The 22,753-nt window shown below is 42.8% G+C and overlaps 1 protein-coding gene across 1 annotated transcript in view; it reads left to right on the top strand.

The window, feature by feature from the left end:
• TRABD2B (TraB domain containing 2B) overlaps positions 1–22,753 on the top strand; it is a 283,235-nt gene that overhangs the window by 220,570 nt on the left and 39,912 nt on the right. Inside the window, exon 5 of the mRNA XM_082765922.1 lies at positions 12,175–12,265. Within this exon, the coding sequence (XP_082622048.1) occupies positions 12,175–12,265 (91 nt within the window). The remainder of the gene's footprint in view (positions 1–12,174; positions 12,266–22,753) is intronic.

Below are 22,753 nucleotides of genomic sequence, written 5' to 3'. Positions count from 1 at the left end.
AAGTGATTTTTATGTTCTGTCTTTTGTAATCTTTGGGCCAGTGCAATGATGTTTTAAATCACTGTGACTCAGCTAACACAAGCTTTTAACCCGTAGTGCTACAAAGCACGCAAGCCCTGACTTATCTGAAGCAAATGACTGCTTCCCCTGAAGTCAGCTCAGGCTGCTGGTGTTATTAAAGTTAAGCAGGATTCTCCGTGTTCAGCCGTGTTCAGGTTTAAACAGTAAGGTGATGACACTTCTCTTTTGTTATTTCTTGGGGTTGTTCTCCTTCCTTCTGGAATGTGTGGTTTAAAAGCAGTCCGTCATGTTGCAGACTCTATAAACCATGGGCTGCTTAATTTCTGTCATTCATAAGAAAAGAAAAAATAAAAAAAATAAAAATAAAAACAACCTTCACCATTCTTGGTATTACATCCCGCTCTATTATCCAGAGCATTGACCTTGACCAGCTAATGATAGGTATTTAATACATGTGTGTGTGTATATAGAGATATAAATATTCATTATGTGAGGTCTGGGAGGTTGGGATCACAACGGAATGTTGGCAGTGCCAAGTTGCGTTCGATGGTTCAGGCCTCCAGCTGTGCCAAGCTCTGGGCTCCCTTAATGTGCCATTAAAACAAAATCCAGGCTTTGCTTGAATGTCATCCAGCTTTATTAAGAGAAAGATCAAGCGTAATCTTATTAAGCTTGTCACTCAGAAACCATAAGGGTGCAGCCTTGGTGTGTCTATTCGGTCCACATGTGTGAACAATTTTGCTTCATGATAGTCAAACAGGGGCTGTTATTCTTTAATGAATGCTGTGAGTAACAGAGCTACAAATTGGAATGCGAGCTTGGTGATGTGTGTGCACACTTGTGTATTAACAGAACAGAGGCATAGGAATAGATTGTTTGCTTGGATTTTAACATATTCCTCAAGCGCGCTTGAACCCACGTAACCACAATGTTTTTCAAAATCTGTTGTGTATATTTTGCGGTTTCTAAACTTCCATAATAACTCAACTTCTGAACATGACCACCTATCAGAGTGGACATCCATGTCTTGGGGAAAAAAAAAAAATCAAAAAAAAGGACCACTGGATTTCCCTCTTTTTGGTTTAACTCAATTTTGGCCCAGTGAGCAGACTTTACAGAAAGATATTCAGATAAAATGCACTTATCTCCATTGCTGCTTCTTTTCCTCCGTGTTCACAGCTCGGCAGCAGGAGATAACAGTGAAAACCACTAGTGTGTGTTTATACCAGCGTAAAGCTGGAGTAATGCAGTGGTGATTCAAATCAAATATTTCTACTTGCTCAAAATGTATAAACACACAGATTTTCTATTTACATACACATTTATACAGAAAAAAAAATCTACACTGAAATTAGTCAGGATGTTTGGCCATGTGGCTGAGAATAGATCTGTGTGGGTGGAATTCACTAAGACAAATAGTAATGGATGGAATGTAGATACACATTTGATGGTCTAATTAGGAATGTATTTGTGATATAAAAAAAGTACTCCACAGGCATAACATGTACAAATCAGTACTTCAGGAATAGAGCTTCCCTTGATTTGGGGTCAATTAAATTTAACATCTGTGAGCAAGGTACCCTTTGTGCATGGGAATGTGGATGCTTGATGTGACTGCGTGCACAAGGCAGCTTACAAGTGGAAGTATTTGCGGGAGGAAACTCATCACTGCCATATTGTAACAGGCAGTATCCAGGACAGGTGGCATATGAGCTTGGGAGGGATATTGTTTGTATTCATACATTCACAGCTGAGAGTGGATCTCTTAATACTGTAGGACTGTTTTTATGCTTCTTTTCTCACTACAGAGATGGTCTCTTTCATAACAGATGGGATTTATTGTCCCTGCCTAGTAGTGGCTTTGTCATTGCTGGCTTGGAACCCCCACTCCTTCCACCATGGGACCTTTAAACAGAGGACTGTCCTTCCTTACCCTTGTGTTTCTTTTTTTTTCCTGTTTTGCTTTTTTTAAAAAAGGAAGAAAACTCAAAACAAAAATTTCCTAACTTTTATCTAAAAATACTGCGGTGGTGATGCTCTATGGAGATCCTTTTTCTAATTTATATGAACATCCCTCAGAGTCAAAGCTGATCTGATCTATCATTCCCAGCTAGAGGTAATCTAGATTTTTGACGTTTAGAGGGATGAAAAGAGGTACTTTCTAGATCAATTTTCTCTTGTTCTGCAGCTTTAGGCATGCTTTGCACTTCAGAAGAGATGGATCTCCAGATGGATGCATTCTATATCTATTCCCTCAATGTGTGTATCTCAGGATCTTCCAACATCCTGTTAAGCAGCTTAACCAACACGTGTTGTGCATTCATGCCTTTATTTTCTCCTTAAGGGTAATAGTATATAAATCCACAAAACAAGGGAGATCAAAACAAGTTATGTTAGAGCAGGCACTTAGCAAGCATCAAGCCTTGAGTTTGAGTGGAAGACAGGAAGACCCAATGCTTAGCTCCTGAAATGCCACAGCAGCACTACCTGCACCTGGTAGTGTACCAATGCCCTAACCCCAGGGGCTGAGTTTGAAAAGTTTTTTTTGGCTTGTTTCCTTCTGCTTTTGCAGAGTCAAAGGCCGTAGTCTACAACCCCAAAGCACCCCTCAAGAAAGCCCATTTCCTACACTGCTGAGGTTCTCTGTGATAATGGAAAGACATCAGCTGAATTAAAAGGCTCAGGAAGGTCTTCCAGGGCAAGTTTCCTCTGTGTGGTTGAGCGCAGTTTGAAAATTCTTAGACTAATTCAGAGCAAGTAAATGGTCTATGTAACACAAAGCTGTTTTCACTGGAGATGCTAGCTCAGACCCTGAAAGCCATACCCTGTGCTAACCTGCACTTTTGGCAGGACAAGCTAAAATCACAGAGCAAGGCTATATACGATTGCTTTTAATCCAGGAGCAAGGGCAAGCTTGGAAACATGCTTGCTGTGATGTTTTCTACAATATGGTAGAAAGACTGAGCCCAAACTGGAGGGCAGGCTGGACATGTCGTGCTGAGCAGGGGCACAGCTCAGCACACGGAGCCAGAGGGGAGCCAGCAGGACGGGGGACGCCTATCTGTACACCACTGAACTGGGGTCCGTGAGCTCTGCACCCTGAGCTCTGCAGAGGACTTGCCTTCAGCTGATGGTAGAGACCTCAGCCATGGAGCATGCGTTGCCTTCAGTTGTTTGCACTGGCAAGGCAGCCTCCAAGTGCCACCAGCACTGCACCAGTTAACTCAAATAAAAGGCACTTCCCAGGTTTGGGTGACTTCACCTTACCTTATTCACAGCCTGATTTGTGAACTTTCTGCTGTGTTTTTCTGCAACAACAGTGACATCCAGTGGCCAGCTGGGTTTTTCTTGGAAAAAGATGAACCATCGATGGTCTTAAAAATGAAAAGCTTTCTTATATGTATAAAGGTACTGACTGAGGAGGCTAGGCTTTGATGTTATTGAAAAGTTTCCTTTTTGATGTTTTTTTTCCCCTCTCCCATGAAGTCTGGTAAAATGGCTTCCATTTTCCTATGCAGGGCACTGCGTAAGAAATTGGCTAGAAGGCATTGGTACTTTCTGCTCCTACACAGAGTTCGTCCTTATCCATAAACATCTGAAGGCCAGCATTTTTCTGAGGAATCACTGGTTTTGTGCTATGGCATTGCCATGTTTTTAACTTGTGAGACATCACGGTTCAATGCTGCTGCCACAATACCAGTAAACCACTAGAAAAGGGCTCCTGGAAAACATGAAGAAATCAGTGGTCTGTTAAAATAGTGAGGTCAAAACCAGAAAGAATAACTGAGGATTCATATCCTGTCAACTGGGAGCTTGGTTTTTACTTCTTGAGCCTGTTTTCAAAAAGAAAATGACACCCTGGCTGTAGTCTTCTGGAGTTTTTTCACAGATCTGTCAGAGCTGTGGACATTGCCACCAGCACTGTCCTGGGTGGTTTAATCTCACACTACAGCGATGTTATAGATGTTTTAGTTCAGTTTAGAGCCATACCTGTGCAGACTGTAGGTGCCAGGAGGAGCCTAATGATACGATCAGTGGGCAGATTCTTACCAGGGTCCTCCCCACTGTTTCTTATGGAGAGCTACTAAGCACTCATGCTGCTGTGGATGGGTTAAATTTCCCAAGCTTCTTTTGTATTGGCCCTGCCCATTGCAGAGGGGCACATGAGGGGCACAGGCAAATGCTTCAGTCCTGTCCACATGATTTTCTTCTTACAACTTTTTTGTCCCGGTAAATAGCTCCAGCTCATACAACAACTACCTTTTAGAAAAACAAACACCTCAAAGCTGTAGGCATTGTTGCTTGCTCACAGAGGCCCTTTTTCTTCAATTTATACATGCTTGGTCAGGAAGGAATACATGGTCAGGAAGGAATTGAACTCATCATACCTCAAACCTACAGAGATAATAAGGTATTGTGAGCTACTCATCCACCTCCCTCTGCCCTTTAAAATTGAATCCTTGATATACCCATGAGTTATTTCCTTGAGAATAAGTACTGAGAGGGTCATGAAGAACTGTTGGACCTTCTGTCCACAGGAAACGCTTTTAATGCCACATAAGAAAAGGTAGAATATGAAGCAGCCCCAGAAGGTCATCAGGTAGAGATCAACACAAGCCCCCTTCCCTTGCAAACCCTGGTACAGAAAGGAAGGTGAGGGACAGGGCAGAAGAGGGAAGGATGGAGAGAAAGGATGGAAGGGCTCCATGCAGTATTCAGGAGCTTCTGGGTAGTGGTGGGGCAGCTTGGTGGGCTGTCGTATCACGTCTGATAGATGCTGAGGCTGAAGGAGCTGTTTAAACTCATGGTCGATAAAGAGAGAATTGCACAAAGGGCATGCGTCCTTCCTAAAACTGCTATTTGAGATGGTGAAATGAATTGCTCTGTGGAGGTGCCTGAGCTCTCCAGTGAGAGGGACCAACGCAGACTTCTCACTTCATTAGAAACGTATGAAGAGCGATGAACCCTGCTCTGAGTTCAGCTGTTGCTGTGGTCTGACACGGAGACCAGAAGATGTGCCAGGGAGGTGACCTCACTTCAGTTCTCGCTTATGTTGTTTTTCTTAACCAAAGTGAAACAGATGGTGTAGGCCTGAAGAGAGAACTGAGCTTTCTGTTGGGTGTTGGCTCTGCAGATCCACCCTGATGGCACCGTGTTGGGTCTGAAAGCAGAGAGCTGTGCCAGCACAGTGCCGGTCCCAAATCAATAAGCTGAGGGAAGAGGATTGTGCCCCATCCTGGGCTGGCCCCGTTGAGGTCTCTGTGCATCGTGCTTCAGGCTATTTCCAGAGGAGGTCTTCCAGTGTGTGACATTTATGTGCCTGGAGAATTCATGCCCTCAACAGGAGGGATGCTCAGGGAGGTTAAGCAGAGAGGAAGAGCAGAAGAGGGAAAGAGGCATGAGGAGTTTTTATTACACGGAGGAGCAGCAAGAAAGTAGAATTAGGCAGTGGGAGTCTGCCCCTCCTTCAGACTGAGATGCTCTGAGCATAGCCTTGCACTGCAGCTCTCCAGGCCTCCCCAGGGAATCACAAATCTCTGCTCCACTACCCTGCCGTCAGTCTGGAATTACCCCTCAACTTTTGGCCCTTCATCACTGCAGTCCCCACCCGGCCATGGTGTGGCCCTTCTCCAGAGCATGTCCTCTAAGTGCTCACGGGTAAGAGGGAAGAGAAGTGATTACATGCAAGGAAAGAATGGAGAGCCATGGGGGGATTGCTGGACGTCCAAAGTGCTGCACATTTTGGCCTTTCACGTTTTATTGCTTTGCTTCCCGTGACTGTCTGAAAGTGGCTGTGAGTCAGTTCCTCACAACTGCAGAGAATAACAACATCAAACAAGAGAGGGAAATGATTTCTCCATCTGCCTTGGAGAAGTGGTGGCATGATGTAAGGAGGCTATGATGAAAGCCTGCTTTACAAGACCATTGCACATGGTTTGTACAGAAGTATTTTTAAGGCACGCTCCTGCCAAAACATGGGAGGAAGAAAGGCTCATTCCCTGCACCCCCGGCTTTCCTTCCCAGCTTTTTGCGTAATACTGACATTTCAAAGTGCAAAAGCATGTCCTGCAGCAGGGGAAAAGGCAGCAATTTGGGGTGACAGGCTTCTGGGAAAGGTGAGGTGCAGAGTTCCCAGCTCTTTCTGAGCGCTGAGCACTCTCCTCTATGGGAAGGACCCTGGGCGTAGCATCAGCAGACCTGCAGGGGGTGGTCTGAGTTGGCTAGGTTTTGGTTCATCCCTTCCATTGTCCATCGTGTTTGGGCACTGTTACTGCCCAGCGCTTGCCCCAGAGCATGCCCAGTTCTGTGCTGTATCTTTTAAAGATGCTTTCCCTTTGGAAAGCCCAACCTGCAGCTCTCAATTTGCACCTGAATACCAGCCTCCAGGAAGCCTTTGTTACATCTGGTCTGTTTGGGACAGAGGTAGGGATGCATTTGGGATGCTGATGAGTATGATGCATCCTCCATTCCCTGGCACTGAGTACAGCCTGGTTTGTTTCATGCAGACGTGGGAAGGAGGAACACTGGGGCCCTTTCTGGAAAAATCTCCTCGCTGGGTCTCCACAAGCATGAATTTTGTTTATGTTGACAGTAAAATGTAAAATCAAACTTTTCAGGCAGTCCTAGCAACATACTCATCACTAAATGCTTTATCACCCTTCTATCACCTACCTCATCTGTTAACCAGGTATCCTTTTGTTATATGCTGGTAAGATGCTTCACAGCAGAAGGATACTCAGGCTGGAGGAAACCTTCTGCTGCATCTAGATCCAAGTTGAAAAAGCAGGATGTGTGTGTAAATCTACCTCTTGCTCCTTGCCAAGGTGTGCTTGAGACAAGTAATCCTTGTCTCTTGAGTGAGATTTCAGATAAGTGGTTTAGAAAGATAGAAACAAACCTCTAGCAGCAATAGCAGTTTAAACCTGAGTGCGTCACCATAAGAAAAAGAAAAGTGAAAGATCCGCTAGTTTTTAAAGGATGAGGATGATACTCATTAGAAAAAAAATGACTTAATGCAAGGATAGAAGCACCCATCGTGCTGGAGGCAGAGTGGATAGGAAATAAAAGTTTGGAAGGTCTGTTCACAAAACTGGTTCTCCATCATGGATCTGGGACATCTGCAATGGCAGGAAATAGTAACGTGGCTCCCCCAGGAAATTTGTGTCATTGTCCAGTGACCACTGGTTTAGAGTCAAACGATGTTTGGCAAACCCAAACAAAATTCACTGCCTGAACTGTTTGCTGCAGCTCCTTGCCGCAGCCTCCTCCTGACGTGTTCATCACTCAACCTCCCAGAATATTTGGTTGGACCATCACAGAATAAGAGAAATAGCATACTTCTAGAGGTAACATGCAAAAGAGCAAGTAAATATTTGCCCCAGTTGTGAATGTGCAGCTTCTGGCATTTGCATTTTGCCCGCACTAATTCTTGTGAAGTCTAACTGCCATAAACACACCGGTGGTGCCAAGAGCCTTGAAAATCAGCGTTAAGAGAGAAACAGGAATAGAGACTGCTGCCTCCTGATTGCAAAGCAGCCTGAGGTCTAAATGGCAACAAAACGTTATACATAACGTCTGATTCACTGTGTGGAGAATGTAAAGAATTGAGACCTCCCGACACAGTTTACATTGGCCCTTTTTATGACTAATTGTGCAGAAAATAGCTCTGCTTGTAGTGTGCATGGAAACAGTTCAGGTTTCTGCTGTGTGTCAGCTAATGGGCTAGCAAGGCTTTTTTAGCACAACTTCAAAGGCTCTGGCAATGGAGGTCCTTTGTGAGGGAATTATCTCCTGCTCCTTTGTACCCCTTTATCCTGCTAAGCTATGGAACAAAGAATCGTGAAACGAAGAGACGAAGTAATTTGTAGTAGATCTCTAAACCTAGATAAAGTACATAACATTTGCTTAGAAACATTTTCCTGCTTCTGCCATCAAAACAAATTTGTATTTTTATGTGTAGGAACACCCAAGCTCATTTAACTTTTGAGGGATGAAATCTTATGCTTGGATATGCTATTGATGGGGTCACCAAGATGTCTGTGATGGTAAAGGAGAGCTTTAGTTTCTACAGTCAATTAGAAAATGCATAATTGTGACTGTTAAGAGTTGGCTGAGAAGTCTATTTTTCTCCCCACCCCCCTTTTGCCCAGCATATTCCACTAAGAAAGGAAGAAAATGTGCCTTTTCAGAAGCGTGTATACGTGTTTTAAGGAAAACATGCGTGGTTTGTTTTTTGCTTTTTTTACCTCTTCATGAAAAAACGAAGTTGCTTATTCTTTCTTTCTACCAGTGAAAAATGAAACCTTGGGGAGATAAGGAAACGTGTTACGTGTATCTGCTTTGTGTAGTTCAAAACACGGTTCTTAATTAAAAAGAAAAAACAGGGATGGAAGATGTTTGATTAATGTTAGCAGCCATGCTGTATAACATGTTCTTCCAGTGTTTCCAGTCTTAGATCCTCTGTCTGAGAAAAACAAGGTGCAAGAGACAGGACAAAAATCTTGTCCTCATCAAATTTAACCTAGAAACTCCCACTGTGTGCAGTGAGATGCTCCAGCCAGTCCTCTGCATTTCTGTTCAAACTCTGAAATGTCTATTCAGTACTGGGCCTTGTCCTCAAGTAAGTCTCAGGAGTATTTCCTTATCCTTAGAGGGCAGAAGGACTGCATTCACACCTTTCTTGATAAACTGGAGCCAGTAACAGAGTAAATTTAAAATGTGTGTGTGTTTTTATATATATATATATATATTGTGTTCCAACATTTTACTTAAGTTTTACTTAAGAATTCATTGAACACTTGCGCAGTTTGCCTGGTATCATCATGAATTTCCTAAGCACAAACACGTAATGGACTGATGTCACAATATTGCATTTTATTTGCAGGAATTATTATTTATTTATTAAACTTAAACTGTTAGGAGAGGCTCTACTCGGGTACAGACTTCCACATCAAGTCCCTATCTAGAAAATCTTTTCTGTCTGCTTTCTCACTTCCTCCCCTACTTCCATACTTGCATGGAATTCCCAAGGTAGTTGGTGTTCTGACCTCTTGGATCCAGTTTTCATCAGCTGTCATGGTAAATTTGGTTAATACTGCAGGAGTATTTTATCCAGGTTTAGAATGAAGAGGGAATAGTGATGCAGCAGCAAGAGCATTCCTCTGTGTCTTTAAGTTATCTGATCTACCTCTGGATGAACAAACTTTTCAATAGTTTTTACTTGTTTGTGTGTGGTGAGACTTTTGCCTTTTGGAATGAAATTTCGTGGCCTGGCAGAGAAATCTTTAAAGTTTTCAGCAGAAGCAGATATATGCATGCACGTGCACATGTACATATACACATATGAAGAACAGTATGAGTACATGTGTGTATATATAAATAAAATCCACTGCTGAGGATTTTTCATCCCTTTTTATATATATAAAAAAATAATAATCTGGCAATTATTACATATTTGTTTGCACATGTTGGCAGCCAGAGGCAGGGACTTGATGTTTTTTGCTGACCTAATTCATGCTGAATGCGCTTCCCTTTCTGGTCCATCTTGTTTCAGCAATGAGTTGCATTTGGAACTGATGGCTGCTATATTGAGATAAGTCTCGTTGAACAGGTGTCTGCATAATAAATATTGTTGTTATGAGCTGTTCCAGTTCTGGAGCATTGTGGGGCTTTGCTGCCATATGGCCAAAAGTGAAATTCTGTGTGCATCCAGAACCAAAGTGAAAAAAGTGCTGCTGGACAGTCCATGGTCTCCTCTGCTGTCATGCACAGCAGGTCACCAGGCCAAGAGGGTTATCAGCTTTCGTCATGGTCTCAACAGAGGAGGCAGGAAAGGAAGGCCAGCAGATATCACCTTTTGGTCCTCATCTATTGCTTGGAAGGGATTCACAGGCTTTGCTCAGGAGCTGACATTCCTGACAGGCCTGCCATTTTGTGGATGAGGAATCAGAGCTGTAGCAAGTTCCTTTTTTCTGGACTTAAAGCAGTTAAAATTGGATTCTTTTGTACTGTTATAATGTCAAAGATTTGCTGGATCCAGGACAGTTTTTTTTTTTTCCATTAGGAAATCTCTTGGCATTTAGGACTGGTTCAGGGAAAGTAGAGCTCTACTACAGTGAGCATGGACACAGAAACATCTCTGACCTTGACACTTTTGACTTTGATTCCTCAGTGTCACTTTGCCAGTGTCAGAATCGGGGCCATTGTTTGCCTTGGCCACTGCATAAAAAAACAGGATATGATCAAATCCAGTTAATCACTCACAAATGTCTCGTTTCTCAAATCTCTGAGGGTATGTAACACGTTTTTGGGACTGCTCTCTACTCCTTTGGCTTTTGTTATAAGTAAGTTAGGGGAAAATCAAATTTTGAGTTTTCTTAAAAGGAAGTGGAGGAATCCTGGAACACGTTAGGGCTCTGCAAATGTACGTTTAATCATTTAAAGAAACGTCTTTTGGCTAAAAAGCTCTTACCACTGCTTGCAAGTTGCACTACAAGCCATACAGCTACATCATTCTCACAACTGATGCGAATTAGCGCCCTTGTTGGCAGTGTAAGCAGAGAGACGCAGGCTTAAGGAATACTGGAGACTGAATTACTCTCAAATTCATAGCGACTTTATGCAGCATTGGTGAAGTATCCTAGGGCTGACTGCTCATGGTTGCATCAACTCCTTACATAGTGGCATGAATGGGGAGAGACTTGGGTATGTCCCACCTGCCTTTTTTTTTTTTTTTTTTTTTTTTTTTTTTTTTGAGAAAAATGTTTGATTCTGCAGTGGAGATGGGTAGTTTGGCATCTTCTGAAGGCACATACTCCATTCGTAAGGCAAACACACACTCTCTAAACAGCAAGCCTGAAACAAGCCAGAGGAGTGCACTTTTGCATGCGGTAGAACTCACTGCTGCAAGACGTCATGGGGCAAAAAGTAGACGGAGACAGAGGCCTGAGCACATTCATGGTGAATTGCTCTATTCAGAGCTGGCAGCGAGACGTGATGACCTGGGTGTAAATGGGGGTCACCCAGCCATGCAGAGAGGGGAGCTAAAGGACACAATGGGGGAGGATTGTTCTATCTTTTCTATCTCTCTTTCATTTACATATTTATACATATTTAAAATTTACCATGGGCCACAGTTGGAGACAGGTGAGGGGGCTACGTGGACTTCAGTGTAACCTGTTAGTGGAGATCTTGTGTCCTTACTTTTGTTTTCAGGATGGGTTCGAGGTACAATATGGAATTCTGACAATAAGTTGAAAGCTTTGGAGGGATTACATTGCCTTATTGAGTCTGTACCCAAAGCCCTTTGAGGATTCCCATTGACTCCGGCAGGATTTGGTTCAGACCTCAAGTGTATAGGATTCCCTTAAGTAAACTCTTTCAAGGCCCATACATGCTGCAATACTTACTGGGCTCTTTGTTACTTCTGTGAATAGGAATGCGACCTTTACACTTGTAGCAAAGTGCACTGGTTTACAGGACTAAATCTTCACATTTGGGAAAAGATAAGGTTACCATCCCAGCTCCTCCCAGCCCTGCCGTGCAGGTGGCGGAGTGGTTGATGAAACAATTTCTGAACCGCAGCCATTTGAGGTAGATGAGCACTGAGTGCAGCAGCTTCAGAGCTTCTTCATAAGCAGATGTCCATGAATGATGATGGGCAGGGTGGACATCTGGGGCTGTAAATTGTTCCAGTTCATGAGTCAATGCCCAAATAATATTCTTTTCACCACTGTAGGGTCACTTGGATATCCACGTTAGAAGGACCTTTAGTCCATGCACATAATAAAAATTTCCATGGTAGCAATTTGCAGATTCCTGGACAATCAAGCGCTATTAAAAAAGAACACATTAAGGTTTGGGTTTATACGCCCAGTCCCTTGGTCATGTGAGGGTTGGGAGGGGTAAATAAGACAGAAGATCGTATCAGGTTGTATGCTGCCTGTTCCCCTGCTCATTGCCAAAGGCTGCAGTGGGCTAAGTGGTGAATAGTTGAGACAACTCCAACAAATTGCATAATGTGCCTTTCTTGCTTTTAGAGCTAGCCTAGCTTCTGGTAAGCTTACCTCCCAAACCTGTTGTTGCAAAAGGAGAAAGTCAAATGAGTGAGAGGAGCAGTTTAATTGACAGTGCTATTTTCTACCTGTATTTTAGGTCACTTCCTGGGTAACAACACTGTGATTGATGTACTGAGACAAGCAGGATTTGAAGTGGAGCACACCCCTCCTGGACAACCAATTGGAAAGTAAGCAGCTGCCTGCAGATTATTAATCATTTTCTTTCCTTTTCTTTTTTTTCTCTCCCTTTTTCTGTGACTAAGCAAAATTATTGCATTAGTACAGAAGGTGGATGAGGGCGTGAGGTACCTCCCTTTCCCACGCAAGTTCCAGACAAATAGTGCATTGTAAAGCATCTATGGCATGAGTTTGGAAACACAGGGAGCTTCAGTGGCTGTTTTTTTCACTTGTGAACTTTATTCATATCACAGCTGCTTAAAACTACTAGATCAGAGGCACCACAATTTCTTCCCGTTTTCCAGAAAAATTGTTCTGGTCATTTTCCTGTATAGTTGGTTTGAATTTTTCTCTCCATGGGGTTTTGGTTGCCCCTCCATCGCAGAGCAGTAAAGTGCCACCAGATTCATTTTTCAGGCCTCTCTGTAAGGCTGATCTTCTTCAGGTGGGATTTCAATTTTGCCTGAAGGACCAGATGTGATGTAGCAGATGCATCTTACACATTCTGGAAAGTGTGCTGAGTAGGTAAAAAAACAACTGGATATTCCCCAAGCATCTCTATCCATCTGATCAAGTGTAAAGCAGGAGAGGAAGATTGATTACTGTGCTCTGGGCTATCTTTGTTAGTATAAGCTAAAATATGTCACAAAATTGTCTTCAAGCAGTGAAACATTTCCTTCTTACCCTAGACTTCTCTTTCTTGGAGATTTAGATGAGGTCTCTTTCTGCTTGAGGTCTACAAATATCTCAGAAAATAAAACTGGAAGGAGTGGTGAGATACCATTTAAGTTTGCAAAGTTAACCTTTTCCTTGCATTCTGCAGACAAAAATTGGCTGAGATTGCTCCATTATAGGATTGTTATCCTCCTTAGGAGAAAGTCTTAGGAGCATGCGCCTGTCCCTGGTGGGGCAGACATGACATGGTCCAAATATGAGATGAGTTTCAGTATGGAGGATTAATTGTGGGGCTAGGAGACCACATCTGAAAAAGCTATATTTAATATACTTGGAAATTCTGTCTGATTCACCCTTGTTTGTGAAATACTCGTGATGATTCATAAGGAACACAATATGGCTCAAGTGTACATAAGTGTCTTTGACAGAGCATTTATCCTAAATGCTTCTTGGAATATGTTGAGCCATTAAAGTCCAGTCTTAAGTAACAATGGGGGGAGAAGAGGAAGAAAAAATCATCATACACAATGCAGCGCATATACTCAGAGGAGATTTAAAGAAGCACTTGTGACAGAGAGAAACATCAACGTGACACTGAAGAGCAGTAAATTCTGTAACTGACTGAAACTGGAAATTTTGGCTAAAATTAACCAAAATGCCTGTGTCTAAAAATACAATGTGACAGAAAGCCCAAACAAGCAATACCAAAACAGCTGAGTTTTGCAGTTTCTGCAGGAATATAGTTCCTACATTTCTGACAGAGAAACTTTCCTTTCAGAGAAGCAGGCACTTTCCATAGCAATTTTCATTTAGTTGAAAGTATCAGCTTCCCGTGGAAAGTATTTCAATTGGAAATTGTGAAACTATTAATTTATTGGCTGTTAGCAAATCTTTAAGAGAAAGATACAGTAGCGTGGGAGATATCCAGGAACAATCTTAGCTCTTTATGGTGTTGGGATATGTCTTTATTAAGTCATCACAGGCTGAAGTAACATGGTGGGGCAGGAAACATGAAACAATGCTACTACTTAATATTGACCTACTGGCAATGTGGGGTACCTCCATGGATCCATTCCCCAACTTGGCAGCAGCATCTATTGTTCATGATGTCTTGCCTAAAATTGTCAGTCCCTGGGGAAAACGTACCTGAAGGCAAGAGGACTTGGGCTGCTGCCTAGAATAATGCATATGTCCTCAATTGAATTATCCTACAGATGGTAGCTTCTGTACCCGGATCCAGAGCAGAGCATTTGGCAGGTTGGTCCCTTTGTCTGGACTAGGTCCCTAATTCTGGTGGTGTCTGTCCTCAACAGTGAACAAAACTTATATTGATGCATATCGTATATATCTATGTATATACAATACTGATGTGCATGTATTGGGTATGTTGATGTGCACGTGTACTGGACTGAGTTGAGAGAGGGCATATGGCTGTATTTCATAAAGATTAGATGCTCTTGATGAACCCGTATGTGTACCTATTGACTGATGATCCATGCAGATCAGTCCATCTTAAATGAGAATACAGAAAGAAAGACAAATGGCATGGTAAAGAAATACAGGGTTGCTACTAAATTGCATGGTGCAGAAACCGTAGAAGATTATAGAAAGTTTAAATAAATAGAATTTAAATATATGTCAGGGAAACATCTTGCTGCTTTTAATTAAAAAAGACTCCCAGACTAGCATGTCAGGACAGTTTTCACTGTCCTACAGCTGGGGCTGCATCCATCAGAAGTGCTTGGAGCTGCCTCTTAGAACAGAGGAGGATGCTTCAAACTATGCTGTAGCAGATGCATCTTAGAGTAGCCTGCATTTAACATTTTCTGGGTGAGATGCAAAAGAATCTAAGCAAGCACAGTAATGACAAAATTTGACAGCATATTCTGAAAGCATGACCAGTTAATTGGTGTAATTCTGGTCTTATGTTGTTATTAAGAGTCTTATGGAAACTTGCATCTTTGTCTGGGCTTCTGTTTTTTTTTTTTTGTTTGTTTGTTTCTTTCTTTCTCTCCTTCCTTTTTAAAAGGTGAAATAAAAACATTTGAAAACAGCTAGAAAGGCCCACAAGAGGAACTGTTTTGTAGCAGTGGCTATACTAAGCATGTGTACACATACAATAAACAAGTAGAAGCTCAGAAAAAATGGAGCTGCTTACAATATGGATCATAGAGATGCAGGTGTTTTGGTCTTCATTCTTGTAGAATCATACATGAAAGAGGAAGTCTTTCTCTCCTCTGCTTAAACCCAAAGGGATGTTTCTGCTTTAATTCCAAGTAAGTTGTATAAGGGAGTCAGGCCTACTGCATTGCATTCTGGCACTGACAATTGAAAAATTGGATACTGTGCAGGGAAGATCAGCTGGACTCCAGTGGAGAGAATTGGGGGAGTGTGGACAGCACATGGAAAAAATGCAAGGATTGGAGGAAAAAAAAAAAAAAAAAAAAACAAAAACGAAGCAGCTGTATGGTTATGTTTTGGCCAAGGGAATTCAAAACAGGATTTTTGTGCACAGAGTGTGCCCAGAAGGGCCAAGAGGAATGATTTGAGCTGGCACACAGGAACTTTTGGAGGTAGATCATATTGAAACTAAGAGGGGTTTTGGCTGAATATGTTGGCTATCAGGACAGTTAAGTTGCTGGATAACCTGAGAAAGATTGTCAGAAGCCTAGCTATTTGCAGCAACGAAAGCACCTTTAGCAGAATACCAGCACTGCATCCTAGTTACTAGCAATACTGTCTTGGGGAAAATAAATTATTATTTTAGATCGCAGAATCACGGAATGTTAGGGGCTGGTAGGGGACCTTGGAAGTTCATTCAGCCCAATCCCCGTTCCGGCCCCCTCCCTCTGTCCGACAGCGACAGGGCAGGGGCTCCACCACCCTCTGGGAGCATCCCCCTGGTGCCCTTATCTCTGGCACACGAGGGGTTTACTCCACCAGGCAGTGTCCTGCTCACACACTCTGATGCCCCTCACTCTCTCCTCCTCCTCCTCCCTGTGCTCAACCACCATTTGAGCAGCCTCTCCCCCTAGGGGCAGGCAGTCTCCACGCTGACCTCCCCCCGGCAGCGGCAGGCTCAGGCGCTCCCTGCAGCCAGAGGCTTGAACAGCCGCCACCCCGGTGGGCAGGGTCTGGGTCGCCTCAGCCTTTTTTTATTTTTTTTTTATTTATTTATTTTTTCCCCTTTTTCTCGGCAGAGGGCCTGGGCGCAGTCACTGTGGCCTTGGCAACGCCCAGTCCCCGTCAGCCTCTCTCGAGGCCTGGTCACGCTCCCCATCTAAGATGCCAAGCACAGGTTGTTAGAGGGCTCCTCTTTGAGACAACCAAAGTGATTGCTTTGAGTCTCACTTTTCTGTTGTCTGCTGACAATCACAAATTTGATCCAAGCTCTTCCTTTCTTAACGAGAAAAGTAAAGTGAGGCCTTAGCAGTCTAGAAGAGAGAGCTAAGACATGGAGGGTTTTGGTGGCTCCAGAATCAATGAACTGGCAAAGAAAAGTTCATGTAAAGTAAATTTAACTGGTGTAGAGCTATCCCGGAGCTATGCCAGCACCTGCTGGATTTCTGAACTCTGCTAGCTCCTGTTGATCTGCCTGGTGGCTCTGTGCTGACTTTTCTGAGCCCCTTCTAGAATCCCACTATCTGACTATTGGAAATACCTTCTTTAAAGCTCCATCCCTTTCTGTAAAGGACTCTGTTGTGCTCAGCATGCACAACAATGCTGTAAACACTTCAGAACTTACCCCCACAGTGGCTTCATTTGTTTATTTTGTTGCCTGAGGGAAAGCATCCTGAATCTGTTTGCCTGACAACCTTCAACAGCATTCGTGTTTTTTTCTTATTCTGTTGGCTGTCTTTGTTGTCCCCAAATAAAGGCAGTGGAAAATGAACAGCTGAATCAGTATCTCATTGCTTTGCCCTGAGATGAAAAAGGGTAACTTTTAATAGTGAGGTTTCTGCCAATTGGCTGTCCCCTGCCCCTCTCTTTCTTCAGAGAGCAGGGCTGTCTGCTTGGGGTGGGGAGAGGAGGAGATGGGAGAAAGTTTCCCTTTAGATGGATTCCAGTGAGTCGAGCAGATAAAGGGCCACAGCTGCTTCACATTTAATTGGAAACAGCCAAATTGCGAGATCAATTCAGGAAGCACCTGTGTCCAGTGATGACTCTCTATTGTTACTGAGTTCTCAGAATTGGCTCTGACCTTCTGCCATGCGCCAAGCCTTGACATACTGCACACAGTTTTCTAGGCCAGAAAAACACACGGCGGTGCTCATTTCCATCAGACTGCTCTCTCAGATATTATGCTCAATGCTGCCTTCTTTCAGAATGGGAGAATTCAGGACAGGCTTTTATTTCTGGCCATCTGAGAGTTTATTGCAAACTCTCCGAGCTCTGCTGTAGAAATTAATTACCCTTCCTCCTTATGGTTGAACTTCCTGGCCCAGTTGAAGCAACATGTCTTTGCTATTGTAGCTTCCTTTCCTTTTTCTGAAGCAAAGCACTTGCTTGTTCTCCTTTTCTCACAGCATTCTACAGGTGTGACCCTGGCTCCCCAGCATCAGCATTGTCTCATGATGGAAGTGTTTTTGCTCTACTGTAAATGTTTTCTTGTTCCCCATGGGATTGGAAGCACACCTGATCCACACAGCAGTGCAGCCTTTTCACTCCATCGGGATCCACGACCTTCAAAGGGTGGTGTGCAGAGCTGGGTGGAAAATTTTTGACATAACTTTCCCCATAGCTCCTACTTAGTAAAAGCGCCAGTTCAGTAGATACCATCCCAGAAACTTACAGATGCCATCAAAGCCCTCAGGCATCTTCCAGCAGTTGCCACGTTTGTTGGAATACCCACGTGTCTTGTTTGGGGTGCCAGCATGGCAGGGTTCCTCCACTTTCATTCTTCTTGGACCACTTAGCTGTAAAAGTTTGGGATAGCGTTGGGAGAGCATTAAAGTTGTGAAATAAGTAAAGTTTTATTTATAAAAGAAAGAAGAAAAAATCGTGAGAGCTGTGGCACTTCCATTGGGAACAACTGAATTAAGGAAAAAAAAAAAAAAAAAAAAAAAGACCTGGGGAGATATTAGGCCATTCTGGATCTTGTCTCTTCTGAGACAGGGAAAAATGCACACTTTTTATTTCTGTGGGTGGAATAATTTGCCCATTGGGATGTTGCAATTCTTCTTAATCCTATTGTAAACCTTTGGATCTTTCACTTGATCTGAGCCTGAAGATCATACTCCCTTCACAAGCTTCCTTGCCCTCAGAAGAAAAGCAAACCCATTATTTAGGGGTTTTCTCTGACAGCATAATTTGCAGTAAGTGGTGTATAGGGATTAAACGGGGTTCATCCGCATGCATTGGCAAATTTATTGCCTCATCTAACATTGGAGAATATAACTGCTTAATGCTTAAAACGTTTAGTCATGAAAATATGCACAGTACATTTTCAAGGGTTTCCCGTGTGCCTTTAAAATATCCTCCTTTGTGATTTAATTTTCTTTGTGTCTGTAATTGCCTTACAGCCACAAAGCATAGGGTCTGAGCCAATCAAAGTAACTCGTAGGGGGAAAGAAATTGAAGGAAAGCTCCAAGTCATGGTAGAGAAGCGAAGTCAACTTACAAGTTCTCAGCCATAGAAACTTAATTATCCTGTCACTTCCTGAACAACACATTGTTTAGGGCCAGTGTGTCTGCATGTTCTTTAGGCCATCTTTAAACATTGCCTGCCTTCTGAAAGAATGGGATTTGCTAAAAAAAAAAAAAAAAAAAAAAAAAATAGTACTTATTTTTACTACTCATCCTGCTCTTTCACAGGATAATTCATGATGTTGGTGAAAAAATATGGAACAGAATTTCTCAGGAATTTTGCTTGACTTTTTTTCCCAGTGGGCCATTCACTTTTCCCTATAATCAGATTTTATCTTTGGAAAATTTCTAGTTTATTTAGAAAAATTGTTTCATATTCTATATGATTGTATTCCTCGGAACTTGCACTCAGCGCCACTGGGGAAGCTTGGTCTGGCTCTGTTGGCTCAGAGGGCAGCTTGCTCGTTGAACTGTCATGAAACCAGCACTATGGTTCCTATCTTTTCAGCTGCCCTGCAGCCCATCCGTTTTAGATCTGGTTCTCATGCTCTATAAACTAATAGTCAGCTTAGAAAGCCTTGGAGACTTCAGAAGATCAGAGCTAGCTCTTACTTTATTTCCTAGCCAAATTTTGGAATTCTTGGTTCCAGAGGGAAGTTGATTTTTCATCCTCTTTCTGCTTCCAGCCAACTCTGATGCAGATCTGTTCACGCTAACATCGTTAATGTAAGATTAAAATCCTGACCTGTAGTTGCTAGAGATAAAGCTGATCCAAACTGTGCTGCTATCAACATCAAGGCTTCTATTTGTGCCAGTAGCTTTACAGCAGGCATCGTTAACAGCGATTGTAGCTGATCATCTCCTGTCTTTGGTTGTGAGGAGCCGTGAAACAGTTAAAAACAGAGAGCTTGCTCATGTATTATTATTATTATTATTATTATTATTATACTCAATGTAACAAGACTGGCATTCCTAGAGGAATGTCCGTGGGTGTCTTAGCTTGCTGTGCTTGCTTGCAGTAGACGTTTGGCTAGTTGCTTAATCATTTTGTGAGATTAATTCCCCTCCTATTTGGAGGACTTGGGCTCTGTGTTCAAGTCAGACAATGTCATCAGACTCATTTAAGCCTTTGGAAAAATTGCACCATCCTCTCTCCAGCGTTACATTGAAACAGGGAGATTGTGTGAATTTTCTGTTTGTGTATTCAGCCTGCACTTGTCCTGTGGATTGATGGCCTCCGTCCCAAGTGATATCAATCTGGGCTGAAGTGCAGCTGCACTTTGTAACAGCTCAAGGGGCACAAAGGTATCAAGTGGTATTGTGTGGTTTGAAAGATGTCGTTTATCTAAGGAAGTTTGTGGTCTGTTTGCTGTCACTCTGCCTAGGCAGTGCCGACTTCCCTTACCTTCACTATCACGTTGTCAGGCAAAGAGACCTCACACGTTAAGCCAGATAGCTTTTCCTCTTCCAAAGCTGACTTCTCTTCCTTCAGCCAGGAGGTCTGTGGGTTGTGCTGCCATCAGTAGAGCTACTTGATTTAGCATGAGTGTAATTACTTGTAATTCTGCTTGCAGGGATCTCTTTCACATGCATGAGTTCCTAAAAATGGAACAAGGCAAGTGAGTAGTCAATGAATTTTCTACATAGCACTACAGTGACAAATAAATTTTACATCTTCCGTGAATGTTCAGCTATTTATAGGGACATTTTTCACAGTCCCAATGGGGTTACAAGCTCTCCAGAGATTCAAAAAAAAAAAAAAAAAAAAAAGGCAAAATTGTATGACTGGACTGGTGACATAGCCAGATGAAAACTTGCGGATCTTGTAGCAAGTTTTGAAATGTACTTTTCTCAATTGCCCCCGCAAGAAGATGGTCATTCTTACATACATATGAGATGAAATCTTCTGCCATTTCTTGTCTATTTCAATGCAAAATAGCCTCACTTTTAACGACTCGTGATATCTCTGCCAAACCAAGTGACTTTACTCTGGCCCTGAACCAACTTTGGGTCTGAAATCTCTGCCTGAGTATCGCTGTAGGAGAACCATGGTGAAGGATCAGACTAAGAACAATGTGTATCAGCTGCTCCTTCTAGTTAAGTGCTAGGAGCAGGAAGGCCAAGGAAGTAAGTTCTTACAACATGACTAGTAAATTAAGAACAGTGAATATATGAAGCACTTGTCAGAGTGAATAACTTAAAAGCCAGAACATATTTTAATGTTGTAATCATTGAATCATTTTTATTAGAAGTCAAAGTAAATTCCCATGTAATTTGTTATGTCAAGTTTAATTCATGCAGTAAATCATACGATGGGACTACTTTACCCAGCTCCAGATCAGATATACTTCAGAGAAGCTTTCAAGTTTTAAAACTCTTCCACGAGCTAAACTGATCTCCAGAACCTTTGGAGGTTCACCCTTCTCTGGAGCTTGTGCTCTGTACAAGCGAATGTCATGCCAATATGTTTCCCATTTCCTGGGAATTAAACTGCTGTGTTTGATGACTCAGGACTTCCCAAGAAAGCAACTCAATCACTTTGTCTGAAGCAGCCTCTGGTGTCTCAGAGGACAAGTCTTCTCATGTGCATGACAGTGATTCATGATTGCAGAGCAGAGGATCAGCTCTCTTATTTTTTTTTCTTCCCACAAACTTAATTAATAAAACAAATTTGTATTAATGGGTGTTGAAAGACTTTGGCTTTCCACCTACACTCCCAAATGTTCTACATTCCAGGAAGAATGAAAAATGGACCTGTGAAAAGAAACAGGAGGGAGGAAAAACAGGTCAGATGCAGTATATGCATATAGAGGTAATGGGAGTCAGCTGATACAATGGAAGAACATCCTGCATGAAGACAACTTACTACAGTTGTGATTGCTAAAAATACACTGATACAATATTCTAATTTTAGAATTAATATACGCAAAGATTGGAGTGTCTGACAGGAAATGGATGTTTGGGTCTCAGCCTTGATTTCTTGTTCAGGCTGGTGTTGTGTGGACTGCAGTTGTTGTGCTTGTGTAAAACGGCTCTTGTGCTACTGTGACAGATCTCTGAGCCTCCAGTTTGTCAGCAGAAGTAACTGGAGGATTTACACTATTGTGACCACTGTGGACCTGGCAGAGCCCATCTGTTTGCCTCAGCTGTTTTCATCAGCACCAGCAATTAGCCTAAATTTACACCTAGTGCAGCTGTAACTTCTATTGACCTCAGTGAGACAAGAGTTGCTCCCACCAGGCACTAGTGTTGATGTAAGGAGTAGCACTGGGATATTTCCCCTTCCTTCCGCTGTATGGGAAGTCACACCAGCTCACATCTTTGCGAGTGCCACTCTCTGCTGGTCACAGTTTGCAGAGCAAATGAGACCTAATTTGGTGCTCTCGGTTGTGGATAATAGCACAATGAATCCTATCCTTTGATTCCCATGAAACACGCCAACTCAAGGCAAGATTTTCCAACTACCCTGCAGCAACTCAGCAGCAAAGTCATAGAGTCCAAGCGCTTCGGTATCCAGTGTCCTGTCTGGCCACTAGATTTGAATCTCCCACCATCTGATCCCAGCTTCGCATTTCCAAACTGCTCTTGCAAAAATAAAGGCAGTCACAGAAATACCTCTGTCGAGACAGCACATCTCTGTTTATGTTTGAAGGGACGATACAAATCTGGAGTCCCCAGCGATCAAAGTGCACGTTCACAGAGATGAGCCCCATGTTGTGTTTGAAGTGAGCGCAGCACTTTGAAACAAGGATGAAGCAGGAATAAATCAGGATGAAGGATGTGGGGCATTAACTACTTTACATGAAATCCCTGCTGGAAAGACATGGCCCGTGTTCCAACGTTTTCCTTGGAGAGTGCTCGGAAGTTGCATACCAGCCTATTTGTGGAAAGCCAAACAGTTCCCCTATTGTCCTTGATATGAAACACTTCCCAGATAAACACATCCCCCTTCCATTGAGGAAAAACGATACAGCCTGTCCAGAGCTCTAACACAAGGGATTACACTGGGCTGCTGTTCAGCCTCTGTGATGTTGCTGGTTTCTGTTGGCACTGAGCTTTGCTAAAGGCTATAGTTTGTATAAATGCCAGTGTCATTAAGAAAAGGCTAAGTTATTGAGTGAGACTGGGATAATCTTCAAGAGCTTAATAACGTTGTGTGCCTGCATCCTTGCGTCTCTGTGTTCATTATACCCCTGGAATGTAAATCCCAATCCGCAGTGGCTAAGCGAGGTTCACAT

Source organism: Aythya marila (genome assembly GCF_965140915.1).
Source record: "Aythya marila genome assembly, chromosome: 8".
NCBI classification, from domain to species: domain Eukaryota; kingdom Metazoa; phylum Chordata; class Aves; order Anseriformes; family Anatidae; genus Aythya; species Aythya marila.
The sequence above is the reverse complement of the archived record's forward strand: the minus strand, read 5'-3'. Positions and strand labels throughout refer to the sequence as shown.